This window comes from Heterodontus francisci, chromosome 11 (assembly GCF_036365525.1).
Source record: "Heterodontus francisci isolate sHetFra1 chromosome 11, sHetFra1.hap1, whole genome shotgun sequence".
NCBI classification, from domain to species: domain Eukaryota; kingdom Metazoa; phylum Chordata; class Chondrichthyes; order Heterodontiformes; family Heterodontidae; genus Heterodontus; species Heterodontus francisci.
The window spans coordinates 85,873,268-85,894,677 of NC_090381.1; the positions used below are offsets into that span (position 1 = coordinate 85,873,268).

General features: G+C 37.1%; 2 protein-coding genes across 2 annotated transcripts in view; both read left to right on the top strand.

Annotated features, from left to right (window-relative positions):
- Positions 1 to 205: 205 nt before the first annotated feature.
- On the top strand, positions 206 to 18,104 carry LOC137375050 (uncharacterized). Its single transcript, XM_068041676.1, has 17 exons — positions 206 to 245; positions 1,752 to 1,826; positions 5,427 to 5,525; positions 6,919 to 7,014; positions 7,426 to 7,503; positions 8,197 to 8,295; positions 9,003 to 9,080; positions 9,996 to 10,094; positions 11,276 to 11,371; positions 11,784 to 11,861; positions 12,556 to 12,651; positions 13,061 to 13,141; positions 13,836 to 13,931; positions 15,115 to 15,210; positions 15,620 to 15,700; positions 16,395 to 16,490; positions 17,674 to 18,104. The coding sequence occupies exons 1-17, from the start codon at positions 206 to 208 to the stop codon at positions 18,102 to 18,104; spliced, it is 1,815 nt and encodes a 604-aa protein (XP_067897777.1).
- Positions 18,105 to 18,112: 8 nt separating this feature from the next.
- Positions 18,113 to 21,410, top strand: part of LOC137375051 (pneumococcal serine-rich repeat protein-like) — an 85,021-nt gene continuing 81,723 nt past the window's right edge. Inside the window, exons 1-4 of the mRNA XM_068041677.1 lie at positions 18,113 to 18,246; positions 18,495 to 18,624; positions 18,933 to 19,047; positions 20,230 to 20,325. Coding sequence (XP_067897778.1) covers positions 18,113 to 18,246; positions 18,495 to 18,624; positions 18,933 to 19,047; positions 20,230 to 20,325 — 475 coding nt within the window. The remainder of the gene's footprint in view (positions 18,247 to 18,494; positions 18,625 to 18,932; positions 19,048 to 20,229; positions 20,326 to 21,410) is intronic.

A 21,410-nucleotide genomic window follows, 5' to 3' on the forward strand; every position in this document is an offset into this window, starting at 1 on the left:
CCTCAACACCAGGAAGGCCTGGCCCGATATTGCCGATGTCAGTGAGGCCTCGTGGCAGCCGCCACACTGCTTGGCGACGGGAGCTAAATTTAAATATGCAATTTAATTTAAATAAAGGAATTCGTTACCTTCTCGTCTCTGCCTTCCGTCCCGCTGCGAAATTGGTGCCGGTGGCCGACACTCCTGCGCCTTCGGACCCCCGTCCATGTATCCGAGGTGGAACACTGTTGGGGAAGGGGGATCAGGTAAGTTTTTCAGTGCGGGGGAGGGAGGGGGAGTGGGGTCAAACTGATATCATTGGTTTAGGGGATGGTGGGAAGGGTTAGAGTTTAAAGTTTATGTACTTGGACGGGGGTGGGGGGGTTGGTGGAGGTCAGGTGGGCAGGGGAAGTGTTTTGGGGCGGAGGGCAAGTAATGAATTGTATGGTTATTGTGGGAGGTGGGAGAGGGACAATTTAAATGGATTTAAATTTTTTCATTGAACTTACCTTCAAATATTTAAATTGAAATTTAGGGCTCGAAGCCCTTTAAAACTGATGTCAGTGCCTGCGCAAAGGCAGCTGACGCCATTACCGGGGACGGTCCGCCTGCCCCTCCACATCATCGGTGGGGGATGTCATTGAATATCGCGGCAGCTCCACAAAATGCGGCCTGCACATTGAAGTATAAATTTCAGCCTGTTATGTGTGTACACATTTTAGAGATGTGGCTACAAAATGGTAGTCATGTAAGAGCTATGATGTAACACACCATGTGATTCTGAGCGTTAGTCTTGAAGATACACCTGTATGGGAACCATTTCAATGTAATTGCTGCTCTCTCAGTAATCAATAAAGAACCCACAATATTGTGTTACTGATCCCATCGTGAGTGATCAGTCTTTGTGTACAGTCTAAACAAACACAGAGGTTCAAGGAATACGCAGCAGCAGAGAGGCGGAGAGAATTAGAGGGGTGGAATTCCAGAGCATAATACCTTGGCAGCTAAAGGCAAGTGTATGAACGGTGCTGCAATTACAAACAGGGTTTCTCAAGGTGCCAGAGGAGCACAGATATTTTGTAAGGTTACAGGGCTGCAAGAGATTACAGAGATAGAAGGGGCAAGGCCAGGGTGGGATTTGAAAATAAGGATGAGAAATTTAAACCATCATAAACAATTTTTTTTCAATAGTGTAAAAGCCTTTTGTGCCTTCACAGTTCCATGTCTTTAAATAACATTACATTTCTATTGCCATAACACCAGTCAAGCCATCAATATTAAACATCTCAGCATCATTGATTCCTACTACATGCAACAATGTTTCCAATGTCATTTTCCGATCTCCAACAATGATTTCAAAGTCAGAAACCACACATGTGATTGAGCTTCATGTCACAACATGTATAGTGACACCTCGGATCCAAAGTTGATGCCTGGTACAATCAATTAGTATACGAATCGATTCACTTTCCGATTTTCTCTAATTATGGTTTGGACTAATCTAATAACGGATCACTTTGACAAAAAGCACCAAGTTTACCAAGTCTTGATATCTCAAGTCACACATCAAGGAAGATCCTTCAGTGGGAAAATATAGCATTGTATTCATTTCAGTTCCAAACAACACAGATGCACAATGATTATCCGAGCAAACACAGCTGTAGTCAAACTGCTTGATTTCAGTTCATTGAATTTGTTGGCTAGTTTGCTCAATTTATGATGGTACCTAAAAGAGCTTTTCCGTGTTTCACTGACATTTCTATGCACATTAGATGCGACCTCTCAAGGAAGCACTTCAACAGAAGCAACTACAACTGTGACCAAAGCAACATCACCAGCATCAACAGGTATAATCTATTGCAATCTAGAAATCCAATATCATAGATTGGTAATATTACAAATGTTGCTACTACTTTCTTTCAGAAAACTAAAAATTGCCAATGGTCTTCCGAGCTGGTATATGAAAATTCAATAATAATATTTAAAAAATTAAATTGATTCTGTCCACAATGGTAAGCTTTGTATGAAACAAAATACTCCAGAAACAACGTATATACAATATATTGTATAGCGATTAAACTTGAGATATGGGACACTCTCAGAATAAGTATCAAATCAACACACTATTTTCATGTCAATCATGTTTTTAATTCGTGTCATCAAATTTATCTTGCTCATTTGATGTGCCTAATGCTGCAATCAACAGACAAGGAACAGCCATAGTCTTAGCTTAACCATTGTAAACAATATTTTTCAAAAGTTTAAAGGCCTTTTTTGCTTTCACGATTCGTTATCTGTGAAAAGCTTCATATATCTATTGCCATACTATCAGCTTAAGCATCAATGTTAATCAAATCAGCAGAACTAGCAATATTTTGGTTTCCTTTGACAGATATCAAAATTTCCAATCTCATTTCCATAACTCACAGAATGGGATTAAACTCAGAAACCTCAGATTCGGAAGCAGTATGTGGATGGCCCTACTAGAGAAGGGGCTACACTCGACCTCCTCTTAGGAAATGAGGATGGGCAGTTGGTTGATGTGTCAGTGGGGGAGCACTTTGGGACCAGTGACGGGGCGGCACAGTGGCGCGCAGTGGTGAGCACCGCAGCCTCACAGCTCCAGCGACCCGGGTTCAATTCTGGGTACTGCCTGTGTGGAGTTTGCAAGTTCTCCCTGTGTCTGCGTGGGTTTTCTCCGGGTGCTCCGGTTTCCTCCCACAAGCCAAAAGACTTGCAGGTTGGTAGGTAAATTGGCCATTATAAATTGCCACTAGTATAGGTAGGGTGGTAGGGAAATGTAGAGACAGGTGGGGATGTGGTAGGAATATGGGATTAGTGTAGGATTAGTATAAATGGGTCGTTGATGGTCGGCACAGACTCGGTGGGCCGAAGGGCCTGTTTCAGTGCTGTATCTCAAAACTAAACTAAACTCTATTAGCTTCAAGATAGTTATGGAAAAGGATAGGACTGGTCCTCAGGTTGAAGTCCTAAATCAGGAGAAGGCTAATTTCGATGGCATCAGACAGGAACTCTCAAAAGTTGAATGGGAGAGTCTGTTCACAGGTGAATGGAGATCTGGCAAGTGGGAGGCTTTTAAAAGTGAGAAAGGAAGAGTTCAGGGCCAGCATGTTCCTGCTAGATGGAAGGGCAAGGCTGGCAAGTTTAGGGAACCTTGGTTGACGAGGGATATTGAGGGTCTGGTCAGGACAAAGAAGGAGGCATATGTCAGGTAGAGGCAGCTGGGATCGAGCGAATCTCTCAAGGAGTATAGGTAATGTAGGATTACACTTATGAGGGAAATTAGGAGGGCGAAAAGGGGCCATGAGATTTAACTGGCAGATAAGATAAAGGAGAATCCTAAAAGATTCTATAAGTATATTAAAAGTAAAAGGGTAGCTAGGGAGAGAGTAGGTCCCCTTAAGGATCAGTGTGGCAATCTATGTGTGGAGCCACGGGAAATGGGCGAGGTCTTAAGTGAATATTTCTCGTCCGTATTTACCATGGAGAAGGTCATGGAAGCTAGTGAGTTCAAGGCAGGGAACACCGATATCCTGGAGCATATCAACATTACAAAGGAGGAGGTGTTGAAGGTTTTGAAGTGCATTAAGGTGGATAAATCCCCAGGGCCTGACCAAGTGTATCCTAGGATGCTATGGGAAGCAAGGGAGGAGATTGCTGGGGCCCTGGCAGAGATTTTTGTATCATTGTTAGCCACAGGTGAGGTATCGGAAGACGGGAGGATAGCTAATGTTGTGCTTTTATTTAAGAAGGGCAGCAGGGATAAGCCGGGGAACTACAGGTTGGTGAGCCTTACGTCAGTGGTGGGAAAGTTATTGGAAGGGACTCTGAGAGACAGGAGTTATATGCATCTGGAAAGGCATGATCTGATTAGGGATAGTTGGCATGGCTTTGTGCATGGGAAATCATGTCTCACGAATTTGATTGAGTTTTTCGAGGAGGTGGCCAAGAGGATTGACGAGAGCAGGGCAATGGACGTTGTCTACATGGACTTTAGCAAGGCCTTTGACAAGGTCCCACATGGTAGGCTGGTCCGGAAGGCTCGAACACATAGGATCCAGGGTGAGCTAGCAAATTGGATACAAAATTGGCTTGGTGATAGGAGGCAGAGGGTGGTAGTGGAGGGTTGTTTTTCAGATTGGAGGCCGGTGACCAGTGGTATGCGGCAGGGATCGGTGCTGGGCCCTCTGTTGTTTGTCATATATATTAATGACTTGGATATTAATGTAAGGGGCATGATAAGTAAGTTTGCAGATGACACCAAAATTGGTGGTATAGTGGATAGTGAAGAAGGTTGTCTAAGGTTACAACAGGATATAGATCAACTGGGAAAGTGGGCAAGGGAGTGGCAAATGGAATTTAACACAGACAGGTGTGAAGTAATGCATTTTGGGAAGGTAAACCAGGGCAGGACATATACAGTGAATGGCAGGGCCCTGGGGAGTGTTGTTGAGCAGAAACACCTTGGGGTGCAAGTACATAGTTCCCTGAAAGTGGCAACACAGGTAGATAGGGTGGTGAAGGCGGCGTATGGCATGCTTGCCTTCATCGGCCGAGGCACTGAGTACAAGAGTTGAGATGTCATGTTACAGTTGTACATAATGTTGGTTAGGCCGCATTTGGAGTACTGTGTGCAGTTCTGGTTGCCGCACAATAGGAAAGATGTGATTAAGCGAGAGAGGGTGCAGAAAAGATTCACAAGGATGTTGCCTGGTTTGGAGGGCTTGAGTTATAAAGAGAGATTGGATAGGCTGGGTCAGTTTTTCCTGGAACGAAGGAGGCTGAGAAGGGACATGATAGAGGTATATAAAATTATGAGAGGCATAGATAGGGTAGATAGACAGACTCTGTTTCCCATGGGAGGGATGACTAAAACTAGAGGGCATAGATTTAAGGTGAGAGGGAGGAGGTTAAAAGAGGATCAAAGGGGTAAATTTTTCACACAAATAATAGTGGATATCTGGAATGAGCTACCTGAGGAGGTGGTGGAGGCAGGAACAGTAGCAACATTTAAAAGGCATCTGGACAGGTACTTGAATGAGCAAGGTAGAGAGGGATATGGAATTAATGCAGGCAGGTGGGATTCGTTTTGATAGGTATTATGGTCGGCATGGACGTGGCGGGCCAAAGGGCCTGTTTCTATGCTGTACGACACGACTCTATGACTATGTGACTTTGCCTCTTGTCAGAACATATCTCAGATCATATATCATATATCATGGGTCGATATCCATGGGAAAATATAAAGATGCAATTGACTTCAGATGCAATCTATACGACTGCAGAATCATTATTCTAGTGAACACTTCTCTAATTAAGCTGTTTGAGTTCAACTCAGTGACATATTTGATCAGTTTGTACAATTTATGATGGTTCCGATAAGAGCTTTTCCCTGTTTTCCTCATATTCCTATGATTCTATCTTAGAATATGTGACATCTTCTGGAACCTCGGAAGGAAGCACTTCAACAGAAGCAACAACAACTGTGATCACTTCCATAGCAACAACATCACCAGCATCAACAGGTATAATCCATTGCAATCTAGGAATCCAATATCATGGAAGGGAAAAAATTATAAATGTTGCCAAAAATTTCTTCCATCAAATAAAATGTTACCACTCCTCTTCCAAGTTGCTGCTTTGAAAAGCCAATCCTGACATTAAACCAGCGACGTTCACCTTCTCTGAAATGGTAAACATTATATTTGACAAAGCATCCTGTAGCAACCTCATTAAAATGAATTGTGTAATGCCTAACATGGAGAAGAGTGACACCAACATACTAAGTATCAAACCAGCACACTATTTTTATGACGTTCATGATTTAAGTCATGTCATTGAACTTAACTTCCTGATTTGATGTGCTTTATGTTGCAATCAACAGCAGCATTGCTTTCTTTCACTAACAACTCTTTTATCATCATCTTCAACATCAGTACAAAGTTCATCAACAGAACCATCGACAACTGGAACCACGTTGGCCACAACAAGTGAAACAACAGGTATTCACAATACCACACAATTGTCTTCATACTGATCAATCACATTTTAATCAAGGAACAGACAATACTTTTAACTTGACCATTCTAAACAAAATTTTGCCCAAGTGTAAAGGCATTTTGTGCTTTCACGATTCTATGTCTGTAAATAGAGTTATATTTCTAATGTCATACTATCAATTCAAACACCAGTATTAAACCAATCACCAGAATTATTAACATATTTTTTTCCTTTGACAGACATCAGAATTTCCAATTTCATGTCCCTATCTCACAGAATGGGTTGAACTCAAAAACTTCAGACCTGAATTTGTCACAACATGTATAGTCATTTAATTAAAAACAAAATACTGCGGATGCTGGAAATCTGAAATAAAAACAAGAAATGCTGGAACCACTCAGCAGGTCTGGCAGCATCTGTGGAAAGAGAAGCAGAGTTAACGTTTCGGGTCAGTGACCCTTCATCGAAACGTTAAGTCTGCTTCTCTTTCCACAGATGCTGCCAGACCTGCTGAATGGTTCCAGCATTTCTTGTTTTTATTATGTACAGTAATTTCTTGGATCCACATTTGATGCAAAAATAGACAATAACGTTACGAATCCAGGCATATTTATATTCTCTATACAAATAACCATGACTATTATTATAAAAGACAAAATTTTAAAAAAGCTCAAACCTTAGTTAATCTTGATATCTCACATCATATATCATGGAGTCTATATCTGTGGGAAAATATAAACACGCAATTGACTTCAGATGCAATCTACACGACTACAGAATCATTATTCTGGTGAACACTTCTCGAGTCAAACTGTTTGAATTCAACTCAGTGACATATTTGATCAGTTGGTACAATTTATGATGGTTCCCATAACAGCTTTTCCCTGTTTTACTGATATTGCTATGATTCTATCTCAGAAGATGTGACATCTTCTGGAACCTCGGAAGGAAGCACTTCAACTGAAGCAACAACTGTGATCACTTCCATAGCAACAACATCACCAGCATCAACAGGTATAATCCATTGCAATCTAGGAATCCAATATTATGGAAGGGAAAAAATTATAAATTTTGCCAATATTTTCTTTCATCGATAAAAATGTTACCACTCCTCTTCCAAGTTGCTGCTTTGAAAATCCAATAATGACATTAAACCAGCGACATTTACCTTCTCTGAAATGGTAAACATTATATTTGACAAAACATTTTGTAGCAACCTCATTAAAATGAATTGTGTAATGCCTAACATGGAGAAGAGTGACACCAACTTACTAAGTATCAAACCAGCACACTATTTTTATGACGTTCATGTTTTAAGTCATGTCATTGAAATTAACTTCCTGATTTGATGTGCTTTATGTTGCAATCGACAGCAGCATTGCTTTCTTTCACTAACAACTCTTTTATCATCATCTTCAATATCAGTACAAAGCACATCAACAGAACCATCGACAAGTGTAACCACATCTGCAACCACATTGGCCACAACAAGTGAAACAACAGGTATTCACAATACCACACAATTGTCTTCATGCTGATAAATCACATTTTAATCAAGGAACAGACAATAGTTTCAACTTGACCTTTCTAAACTATATTTTGCCCAAGTGTAAAGGCATTTTGTGCTTTCACGATTCCATGTCTGTGAATAGAGTTATATTTCTAATGTCATACTATCAATCCAAACACCAGTGTTAAACCAATCACCAGAATTATAAACATATTTTTTTCCTTTGACTGACATCAGAATTTCCAATTTCATGTCCCTATCTCACAGAATGGGCTGAACTCAAAAACTTCAGACCTGACTTTGTCACAACATGTACAGTCATTTCTTGGATCCAAATTTGATGCAAAAATAGACAATAAAGTTAGAAATCCAACCATATTTATATTCTCCCTACAAATAGCCATAACTAATATTATAAAAAACAAAATTTAAAAAAAGCTCATACCTCAGTGAATCTTGATATCTCACATCATATATCATGGAGTCTATATCTGTGGGAAAATATAAACACGCAATTGACTTCAGATGCAATCTATATGACTGCAGAATCATTATTCTGGTGAACAATTCTCGAGTCAAACTGTTTGAGTTCAACTCAATGACATATTTGATCAGTTTGTACAATTTATGATGGTTCCCAGAAGAGCTTTCGCTGTTTTACTGATATTCCTATGATTCTACCTTAGAATATGTGACATCTTCTGGAACCTCAGAAGAAAGCACTTCAACAGAAGCAACAACAACTGTGATCACTTCCATAGCAACAACATCACCAGCATCAACAGGTATAATCCATTGCAATCTCGGAATCCAACATCATGGAAGAGAAAGAATTATAAATGTTGCCAATATTTTCTTTCATCAAAAAAAATGTTACCACTCCTCTTCCAAGTTGGTGCTTTGAAAAGCCAATAATGACATTAAACCAACGACGTTCACCTTGTCTGAGGTGGTAAACATTCTTCTTCTCTTCTCTCTTCTCTTTTACTCTTTGGCCTCCTTATCTGGAGAGACAATGGGTAAGCGCTTGGAGGTGGTCAGTGCTTTGTGAAGCAGCGCCTGGAGTGGCTATAAAGGCCAAATCTAGAGTGACAGGCTCTTCCACAGGTGCCGCAGATAAATTTGTTTGTCAGGGCTGTTATACAGTTGGCTCTCCCCTTGCGCCTCTGTCTTTTATCCTGCCAACTATGAAGTGTCTTCAACTCGCCACATTTAGCTCCGACTTTATGGCTGCCCGCCATAAAGTGGTAAACATTATATTTGAAAAAACCTCTTGTAGCAACCTCATTAAAATGAATTGTGTAATGCCTAACATGGAGAAGAGTGACACCAACTTACTAAGTATCAAACCTGCACACTATTTTTTATGACGTTCATGTTTTAAGTCAAATCATTGAAATTAACTTCCTGATTTGATGTGCTTTATGTTGCAATCAACAGCAGCATTGCTTTCTTTCACTAACAACTCTTTTATCATCATCTTCAACATCAGTACAAAGCGCATCAACAGAACCATCGACAAGTGTAACCACATCTGCAACCACGTTGGCCACAACAAGTGAAACAACAGGTATTCACAAAACCACACAATTGTCTTCATACTGATAAATCACATTTTAATCAAGGAACAGACAATAGTTTTCACCTGACAATTCTAAAAAATGTTTTGCCCAAGTGTAAAGGCATTTTGTACTTTCACGATTCTATGTCTGTAAATAGAGTTATATTTCTAATGTCATACTATCAATCCAAACACCAGGGTTAAACCAATCACCAGAATTATTAACATATTTTTTTCCTTTGACAGACATCAGAATTTCCAATTTCATGTCCCTATCTCACAGAATGGGTTGAACTCAAAAACTTCAGACCTGAATTTGTCACAACATGTATAGTCATTTAATTAAAAACAAAATACTGCGGATGCTGGAAATCTGAAATAAAAACAAGAAATGCTGGAACCATTCAGCAGGTCTGGCAGTATCTGTGGAAAGAGAAGCAGAGTTAACGTTTCGGGTCAGTGACCCTTCATCGAAACGTTAAGTCTGCTTCTCTTTCCACAGATGCTGCCAGACCTGCTGAATGGTTCCAGCATTTCTTGTTTTTATTATGTACAGTCATTTCTTGGATCCACATTTGATGCAAAAATAGACAATAACGTTATGAATCCAGGCATATTTATATTCTCGATACAAATAACCATGACTATTATTATAAAAGACAAAATTTTAAAAAAGCTCAAACCTTAGTGAATCTTGATATCTCACATCATATATCATGGAGTCTATATCTGTGGAAAATATAAACACGCAATTGACTGCAGATGCAATCTACACGACTGCAGAATCATTATTCTGGTGAACACTTCTCGAGTCAAACTGTTTGAATTCAACTCAGTGACATATTTGATCAGTTGGTACAATTTATGATGGTTCCCATAAGAGCTTTTCCCTGTTTTCCTCTTATTCCTATGATTCTATCTCAGAAGATGTGACATCTTCTGGAACCTCGGAAGGAAGCACTTCAACTGAAGCAACAACAACTGTGATCGCTTCCATAGCAACAACATCACCAGCATCAACAGGTATAATCCATGCAATCCAGGAATCCAATATCATGGAAGGGAAAAATTATAAATGTTGCCAATATTTTCTTTCATCAAAAAAATGTTACCACTCCTGTTCCAAGCTGGTGCTTTGAAAAGCCATATAATGACATTAAACCAGCGACATTCACCTTCTCTGAAATGGTAAACATTATATTTGACAAAACATCTTGGAGCAACCTCATTAAAATGAATTGTGTAATGCCTAGCATGGAGAAGAGTGACACCAACTTACTAAGTATCAAACCAGCACACTATTTTTATGACGTTCATGTTTTAAGTCATGTCATTGAAATTAACTTCCTGATTTGATGTGCTTTATGTTGCAATCAACAGTAGCATTGCTTTCTTTCACTAACAACTCTTTTATCATCATCTTCAACATCAGTACAAAGCGCATCAACACAACCATCGACAAGTGTAACCACATCTGCAACCACATTGGCCACAACAAGTGAAACAACAGGTATTCACAATACCACACAATTGTCTTCATGCTGATAAATCACATTTTAATCAAGGAACAGACAATAGTTTTAACTTGACCATTCTAAACCAAATTTTGCCCAAGTGTAAAGGCATTTTGTGCTTTCACGATTCTATGTCTGTGAATAGAGTTATATTTCTAATGTTATGCTATCAATCCCAACACCAGTGTTAAACCAATCACCAGAATTATAAACATATTTTTTTCCTTTGACTGACATCAGAATTTCCAATTTCATGTCCCTATCTCACAGAATGGGTTGAACTCAAAAACTTCAGACGTGACTTTGTCAAAACATGTACAGTCATTTCTTGGATCCACGTTTGATACAAAAATAGACAATAAAGTTAGGAATCCAGCCATATTTATATTCTCTCTACAAATAGCCATAACTAATATTATAAAAGACAAAATTTTAAAAAAGCTCAAACCTTAGTGAATCTTGATATATCACATCATATATCATGGAGTCTATATCTGTGGGAAAATATAAACACGCACATGACTTCAGATGCAATCTATACGACTGCAGAATCATTATTCTGGTGAACACTTCTCGAGTCAAACTGTTTGAGTTCAACTCAGTGACATATTTGATCAGTTTGTACAATTTATGATGGTTCCCATAAGAGCTTTTCCCTGTTTTCCTCATATTCCTATGATTCTATCTTAGAATATGTGACATCTTCTGGAACCTCAGAAGGAAGCACTTCAACTGAAGCAACAACTGTGATCACTTCCATAGCAACAACATCACCAGCATCAACAGGTATAATCCATTGCAATCTAGGAATCCAATATCATGGAAGGGAAAAAGTATAAATGTTGTCAATATTTTCTTTCATCAAAAAAATGTTAGCACTCCTCTTCCAAGCTGGTGCTTTGAAAAGCCAATAATGACATTAAACCAGCGACGTTCACCTTCTCTGAAATGGTAAACATTATATTTGACAAAACATCTTGCAGCAACCTCATTAAAATGAATTGTGTAATGCCTGACATGGAGAAGAGTGACACCAACTTACTAAGTATCAAACCAGCACATTATTTATATGACGTTCATGTTTTAAGTCATGTCATTGAAATTAACTTCCTGATTTGATGTGCTTTATGTTGCAATCAACAGTAGCATTGCTTTCTTTCACTAACAACTCTTCTTTAATCATCATCTTCAACATCAGTACAAAGCACATCAACAGAACCATTGACAACTGGAACCACATCTGCAACCACGTTGGCCACAACAAGTGAAACAACAGGTATTCACAATACCACACAATTGTCTTCATGCTGATAAATCACATTTTAATCAAGGAACAGACAATTCTTTTAACTTGACCATTCTAAACAATATTTTTCCCAAGTGTAAAGGCATTTTGTGCTTTCACGATTCTATGTCTGTGAATCGAGTTATATTTCTCATGTCATACTATCAATCCAAACACCAGTGTTAAACCAATCACCAGAATTATAAACATATTTTTTTCCTTTGACAGACATCAGAATTTCCAATTTCATGTCCCTATCTCACAGAATGGGTTGAACTCAAAAACTTCAGATGTGACTTTGTCACAACATGCACAGTCATTTCTTGGATCCACATTTGATGCAAAAATAGACAATAAAGTTAGGAATCCAGCCATATTTATATTCTCTCTACAAATAGCCATAACTAATATTATAAAAGACAAAATTTTAAAAAAGCTCAAACCTTAGTGAATCTTGATATCTCACATCATATATCATGGAGTCTATATCTGTGGGAAAATATAAACACGCAATTGACTTCAGATGCAATCTATACGACTGCAGAATCATTATTCTGGTGAACACTTCTCGAGTCAAACTGTTTGACTTCAACTCAGTGACATATTTGATCAGTTTGTACAATTTATGATGGTTCCCATAAGAGCTTTTCCCTGTTTTCCTCATATTCCTATGATTCTATCTTAGAATATGTGACATCTTCTGGAACCTCAGAAGGAAGCACTTCAACTGAAGCAACAACTGTGATCACTTCCATAGCAACAACATCACCAGCATCAACAGGTATAATCCATTGCAATCTAGGAATCCAATATAATGGAAGGGAAAAATTATAAATGTTGCCAATATTTTCTTTCATCAAAAAAATGTTAGCACTCCTCTTCCAAGCTGGTGCTTTGAAAAGCCAATAATGACATTAAACCAGCGACGTTCACCTTCTCTGAAATGGTAAACATTATATTTGACAAAACATCTTGCAGCAACCTCATAAAAATGAATTGTGTAATGCCTGACATGGAGAAGAGTGACACCAACTTACTAAGTATCAAACCAGCACATTATTTATATGACGTTCATGTTTTAAGTCATGTCATTGAAATTAACTTCCTGATTTGATGTGCTTTATGTTGCAATCAACAGTCGCATTGCTTTCTTTCACTAACAACTCTTCTTTAATCATCATCTTCAACAGCAGTACAAAGCACATCAACAGAACCATTGACAACTGGAACCACATCTGCAACCACGTTGGCCACAACAAGTGAAACAACAGGTATTCACAATACCACACAATTGTCTTCATGCTGATAAATCACATTTTAATCAAGGAACAGACAATTCTTTTAACTTGACCATTCTAAACAATATTTTTCCCAAGTGTAAAGGCATTTTGTGCTTTCACGATTCTATGTCTGTGAATAGAGTTATATTTCTCATGTCATACTATCAATCCAAAGACCAGTGTTAAACCAATCACCAGAATTATAAACATATTTTTTTCCTTTGACAGACATCACAATTTCCAATTTCATGTCCCTATCTCACAGAATGGGTTGAACTCAAAAACTTCAGATGTGACTTTGTCAAAACATGTACAGTCATTTCTTGGATCCACGTTTGATACAAAAATAGACAATAAAGTTAGGAATCCAGCCATATTTATATTCTCTCTACTAATAGCCATAACTAATATTATAAAAGACAAAATTTTAAAAAAGCTCAAACCTTAGTGAATCTTGATATCTCACATCATAAATCATGGAGTCTATATCTGTGGGAAAATATAAACACGCACATGACTTCAGATGCAATCTGTACGACTGCAGAATCATTATTCTGGTGAACACTTCTCGAGTCAAACTTTTTGAGTTCAACTCAGTGAGATATTTGATCAGTTTGTACAATTTGTGATGGTTCCCATAAGAGCTTTTCCCGGTTTTACTGATATTCCTATGATTCTATCTTAGAATATGTGACATCTTCTGGAACCTCTGAAGGAAGCACTTCAACTGAAGCAACAACTGTGATCACTACCATAGCAACGACATCACCAGCATCAACAGGTATAATCCATTGCAATCTGCGAATCCAATATTATGGAAGGGAAAAATTATAAATGTTGCCAATACTTTCTTTCATGAAAAAAATGTTACCACTCCTCTTCCAAGCTGGTGCTTTGAAAAGCCATATAATAACATTAAACCAGCGACATTCACCTTCTCTGAAATGGTAAACATTATATTTGACAAAACATCTTGTCACAACCTCATTAAAATGAATTGTGTAATGCCTGACATGGAGAAGAGTGACACCAACTTACTAAGTATCAAACCAGCACATTATTTATATGACGTTCATGTTTTAAGTCATGTCATTGAAATTAACTTCCTGATTTGATAAGCCTTATGTTGCAATAAACAGCAGCATTGCTTTCTTTCACTAACAACTTTTTTATCATCATCTTCAACATCAGTACAAAGCACATCAACAGAACCATCGACAAGTGTAACAACATCTGCAACCACGCTGGCCACAACAAGTGAAACAACAGGTATTCACAATACCACACAATTGTCTTCATACTGATTAATAACATTTTAATCAAGGAACAGACAATAGTTTTAACTTGACCATTCTCAACCATATTTTGCCCAAGTGTAAAGGCATTTTGTGCTTTCACGATTCTATGTCTGTGAATAGAGTTATATTTCTAATGTTATACTATCAATCTAAACACCAGTGTTAAACCAATCACCAGAATTATAAATGTATATTTTTTCCTTTGACAGACATCAGAATTTCCAATTTCATGTCCCTATCTCACAGAATGGGTTGAACTCAAAAACTTCAGACGTGACTTTGTCACAACATGTACGTTCATTTCTTGGACCCACATTTTATGCAAAAATAGACAATAAAGTTAGGAATCCAGCCATATTTATATTCTCTCTACAAATAGCCATAACTAATATTATAAAAGACAAAATTTTAAAAAAGCTCAAACCTTAGTGAATCTTGATATCTCACATCATATATCATGGAGTCTATATCTGTGGGAAAATATAAACACACAATTGACTTCAGATGCAATCTACACGACTGCAGAATCATTATTCTGGTGAACACTTCTCGAGTCAAACTGTTTGAGTTCAACTCAGTGACATATTTGATCAGTTTGTACAATTTATGATGGTTCCCATAAGAGCTTTTCCCTGTTTTCCTCATAGTCCTATGATTCTATCTTAGAATATGTGACATCTTCTGGAACCTCAGAAGGAAGCACTTCAACTGAAGCAACAACTGTGATCACTTCCATAGCAACAACATCACCAGCATCAACAGGTATAATCCATTGCAATCTGGGAATCCAATATCATGGAAGGGAAAAATTATAAATGTTGCCAATATTTTCTTTCATCATAAAAATGTTACCACTCCTCTTCCAAGCTGGTGTTTGAAAAGCCATATAATGACATTAAACCAGCGACGTTCACATCCTCTGAAATGGTAAACATTTTATTTGACAAAACATCTTTTAGCAACCTCATTAAAATGAATTGTGTAATGCCTAGCATGGAGAAGAGTGACACCAACATACTAAGTATCAAACCAGCACACTATTTTTATGACGTTCATGTTTTAAGTCATGTCATTGAAATTAACTTCCTGATTTGATGTGCTTTATGTTGCAATCAACAGTCGCATTGCTTTCTTTCACTAACAACTCTTCTTTAATCATCATCTTCAACAGCAGTACAAAGCACATCAACAGAACCATTGACAACTGGAACCACATCTGCAACCACGTTGGCCACAACAAGTGAAACAACAGGTATTCACAATACCACACAATTGTCTTCATGCTGATAAATCACATTTTAATCAAGGAACAGACAATTCTTTTAACTTGACCATTCTAAACAATATTTTTCCCAAGTGTAAAGGCATTTTGTGCTTTCACGATTCTATGTCTGTGAATAGAGTTATATTTCTCATGTCATACTATCAATCCAAACACCAGTGTTAAACCAATCACCAGAATTATAAACATATTTTTTTCCTTTGACAGACATCACAATTTCCAATTTCATGTCCCTATCTCACAGAATGGGTTGAACTCAAAAACTTCAGATGTGACTTTGTCAAAACATGTACAGTCATTTCTTGGATCCACGTTTGATACAAAAATAGACAATAAAGTTAGGAATCCAGCCATATTTATATTCTCTCTACTAATAGCCATAACTAATATTATAAAAGACAAAATTTTAAAAAAGCTCAGACCTTAATGAATTTTGATATCTCACATCATATATCATGGAGTCTATATCTGTGGGAAAACATGAACACGCACATGACTTCAGATGCAATCTACATGACTGCAGAATCATTATTCTAGTTAACACTTCTCGAGTCAAACTGTTTGAGTTCAGCTCAGTGAAATATTTGATCAGTTTGTACAATTTATGATGGTTCCCATAAGAGCTTTTTCCTGTTTTCCTCATATTCCTATGATTCTTTCTTAGAATATGTGACATCTTCTGGAACCTCAGAAGGAAGCACTTCAACTGAAGCAACAACTGTGATCACTTCCATAGCAACGACATCACCAGCATCAACAGGTATAATCCATTGCAATCTAGGAATCCAATATCATGGAAGGGAAAAATTATAAATGTTGCCAATATTTTCTTTCATCAAAAAAAATATTACCACTCCTCTTCCAAGCTGGTGCTTTGAAAAGCCATATAATGACATTAAACCAGCGACGTTCACCTTCTCTGAAATGGTAAACATTATATTTGACAAAACATCTTGTCGCAACCTCATTAAAATGAATTGTGTAATGCCTAACATGCAGAAGAGTGACACCAACTTACTAAGTATCAAACCAGCACATTATTTATATGACGTTCATGTTTTAAGTCATGTCATTGAAATTAACTTCCTGATTTGATAAGCCTTATGTTGCAATGAACAGCAGCATTGCTTTCTTTCACTAACAACTTTTTTATCATCATCTTCAACATCAGTACAAAGCGCATCAACAGAACCATCGACAAGTGTAACCACATCTGCAACTACATTGGCCACAATAAGTGAAACAACAGGTATTCACAATACCACACAATTGTCTTCATACTGACAAATCACATTTTAATCAAGGAACAGACAATAGTTTTAACTTGACCATTCTCAACCATATTTTGCCCAAGTCTAAAGGCATTTTGTGCTTTCACGATTCTATGTCTGTGAATAGAGTTATATTTCTAATGTTATACTATCAATCCAAACACCAGGGTTAAACCAATGACTAGAATTATAAATGTATTTTTTTCCTTTGACAGACATCAGAATTTCCAATTTCATGTCCCTAGCTCACAGAATGGGTTGAACTCAAAAGCTTCAGACCTGACTTTGTCACAACATGTACAGTCATTTCTTGGATCCACATTTGATGCAAAAATAGACAATAAAGTTAGGAATCCAGCGATATTTATATTCTCTCTACTAATAGCCATAACTAATATTATAAAAGACAAAATTTTAAAAAAGCTCAAACATTAGTGAATCTTGATATCTCACATCATATATCATGGAGTCTATATCTGTGGGAAAATATAAACACACAATTGACTTCAGATGCAATCTACACGACTTCAGAATCATTATTCTGGTGAACACTTCTCGAGTCAAACTGTTTGAGTTCAACTCAGTGACATATTTGATCAGTTTGTACAATTTATGATGGTTCCCATAAGAGCTTTTCCCTGTTTTCCTCATATTCCTATGATTCTATCTTAGAATATGTGACATCTTCTGGAACCTCAGAAGGAAGCACTTCAACTGAAGCAACAACTGTGATCACTTCCATAGCAACAACATCACCAGCATCAACAGGTATAATCCATTGCAATCTGGGAATCCAATATCATGGAAGGGAAAGAATTATAAATGTTGCCAATATTTTCTTTCATCATAAAAATGTTACCACTCCTCTTCCAAGCTGGTGCTTTGAAAAGCCATATAATGACATTAAACCAGCGACGTTCACCTTCTCTGAAATGGTAAACATTATATTTGACAAAACATCTTTTAGCAACCTCATTAAAATGAATTGTGTAATGCCTAGCATGGAGAAGAGTGACACCAACATACTAAGTATCAAACCAGCACACTATTTTTATGACGTTCATGTTTTAAGTCATGTCATTGAAATTAACTTCCTGATTTGATGTGCTTTATGTTGCAATCAACAGCAGCATTGCTTTCTTTCACTAACAACTCTTTTATCATCATCTTCAACATCAGTACAAAGCACATCAACAGAACCATCGACAAGTGTAACCACATCTGCAACCACGTTGGCCACAACAAGTGAAACAACAGGTATTCACAATACCACACAATTGTCTTCATACTGACAAATCACATTTTAATCAAGGAACAGACAATAGTTTTAACTTGACCACTCTAAACAATATTTTCCCAAGTCTAAAGGCATTTTGTGCTTTCACGATTCTATGTCTGTGAACAGAGTTATATTTCTAATGTTATACTATCAATCCAAACACCAGGGTTAAACCAATGACTAGAATTATAAATGTATTTTTTTCCTTTGACAGACATCAGAATTTCCAATTTCATGTCCCTATCTCACAGAATGGGTTGAACTCAAAAACTTCAGACCTGACTTTGTCACAACATGTACAGTCATTTCTTGGATCCACATTTGATGCAAAAATAGACAATAAAGTTAGGAATCCAGCCATATTTATATTCTCTCTACTAATAGCCATAACTAATATTATAAAAGACAAAATTTTAAAAAAGCTCAAACCTTAGTGAATCTTGATATCTCACATCATATATCATGGAGTCTATATCTGTGGGAAAATATAAACACACAATTGACTTCAGATGCAATCTACACGACTGCAGAATCATTATTCTGGTGAACACTTCTCGAGTCAAACTGTTTGAGTTCAACTCAGTGACATATTTGATCAGTTTGTACAATTTATGATGGTTCCCATAAGAGCTCTTCCCTGTTTTCCTCATAGTCCTATGATTCTATCTTAGAATATGTGACATCTTCCGGAACCTCAGAAGGAAGCACTTCAACTGAAGCAACAACTGTGATCACTTCCATAGCAACGACATCACCAGCATCAACAGGTATAATCCATTGCAATCTGGGAATCCAACATCATGGAAGGGAAAAATTATAAATGTTGCCAATATTTTCTTTCATCATAAAAATGTTACCACTCCTCTTCCAAGCTGGTGCTTTGAAAAGCCATATAATGACATTAAACCAGCGACGTTCACCTTCTCTGAAATGGTAAACATTATATTTGACAAAACATCTTTTAGCAACCTCATTAAAATGAATTGTGTAATGCCTAACATGGAGAAGAGTGACACCAACTTACTAAGTATCAAACCAGCACATTATTTATATGACGTTCATGTTTTAAGTCATGTCATTGAATTTAACTTCCTGATTTGATGTGCTTTATGTTGCAATCTACAGCAGCATTGCTTTCTTTCACTAACAACTTTTTTATCATCATCTTCAACATCAGTACAAAGCGCATCAACAGAACCATCGACAAGTGTAACCACATCTGCAACCACATTGGCCACAACAAGTGAAACAACAGGTATTCACAATACCACACAATTGTCTTCATACTGATAAATCACATTTTAATCAAGGAACAGTCAATACTTTTAACTTGACCATTCTAAACAATATTTTGCCCAAGTGTAAAGACATTTTGTGCTTTCACGATTCTATGTCTGTGAATAGAGTTATATTTCTAATGTTATACTATCAATCCAAAAACCAGGGTTAAACCAATCACCAGAATTATTAACATATTTTTTTCCTTTGACAGACATCAGAATTTCCAATTTCATGTCCCTATCTCACAGAATGGGTTGAACTCAAAAACTTCAGACCTGACTTTGTCACAACATGTACAGTCATTTCTTGGATCCACATTTGATGCAAAAATAGACAATAAAGTTAGGAATCCAGCCATATTTATATTATCGCTACAAATAACCATAACTATTATTATAAAAGACAAAATTTTAAAAAAGCTCAGACCTTAATGAATCTTGATATCTCACATCATATATCATGGAGTCTATATCTGTGGGAAAATATAAACACGCACATGACTTCAGATGCAATCTACACGACTGCAGAATCATTATTATAGTGAACACTTCTCGAGTCAAACTGTTTGAGTTCAACTCAGTGACATATTTGATCAGTTTGTACAATTTATGATGGTTCCCATAAGAGCTTTTCCCTGTTTTCCTCATATTCCTATGATTCTATCTTAGAATATGTGACATCTTCTGGAACCTCAGAAGGAAGCACTTCAACTGAAGCAACAACTGTGATCACTTCCAAAGCAACGACATCACCAGCATCAACAGGTATAATCCATTGCAATCTGGGAATCCAACATCATGGAAGGGAAAAATTATAAATGTTGCCAATATTTTCTTTCATCATAAAAATGTTACCACTCCTCTTCCAAGCTGGTGCTTTGAAAAGCCATATAATGACATTAAACCAGCGACGTTCACCTTCTCTGAAATGGTAAACATTATATTTGACAAAACATCTTTTAGCAACCTCATTAAAATGAATTGTGTAATGCCTAACATGGAGAAGAGTGACACCAACTTACTAAGTATCAAACCAGCACATTATTTATATGACGTTCATGTTTTAAGTCATGTCATTGAATTTAACTTCCTGATTTGATGTGCTTTATGTTGCAATCTACAGCAGCATTGCTTTCTTTCACTAACAACTTTTTTATCATCATCTTCAACATCAGTACAAAGCGCATCAACAGAACCATCGACAAGTGTAACCACATCTGCAACCACATTGGCCACAACAAGTGAAACAACAGGTATTCACAATACCACACAATTGTCTTCATACTGATAAATCACATTTTAATCAAGGAACTGTCAATACTTTTAACTTGACCATTCTAAACAATATTTTGCCCAAGTGTAAAGACATTTTGTGCTTTCACGATTCTATGTCTGTGAATAGAGTTATATTTCTAATGTTATACTATCAATCCAAAAACCAGGGTTAAACCAATCACCAGAATTATTAACATATTTTTTTCCTTTGACAGACATCAGAATTTCCAATTTCATGTCCCTATCTCACAGAATGGGTTGAACTCAAAAACTTCAGACCTGACTTTGTCACAACATGTACAGTCATTTCTTGGATCCACATTTGATGCAAAAATAGACAATAAAGTTAGGAATCCAGCCATATTTATATTATCGCTACAAATAACCATAACTATTATTATAAAAGACAAAATTTTAAAAAAGCTCAGACCTTAATGAATCTTGATATCTCACATCATATATCATGGAGTCTATATCTGTGGGAAAATATAAACACGCACATGACTTCAGATGCAATCTACACGACTGCAGAATCATTATTATAGTGAACACTTCTCGAGTCAAACTGTTTGAGT

Bases quoted from the DNA above. Each gene is read 5' to 3' on its own strand.
- LOC137375050 (XM_068041676.1), top strand. From the start codon at position 206: ATGTATCCGAGGTGGAACACTGTTGGGGAAGGGGGATCAG. The intron at 8,296-9,002 runs GTATAATCCATT...CTTCAACATCAG, and splicing joins AACATCACCAGCATCAACAG to TACAAAGCGCATCAACAGAA. The intron at 15,211-15,619 runs GTATAATCCATT...CATCTTCAACAG, and splicing joins AACATCACCAGCATCAACAG to CAGTACAAAGCACATCAACA.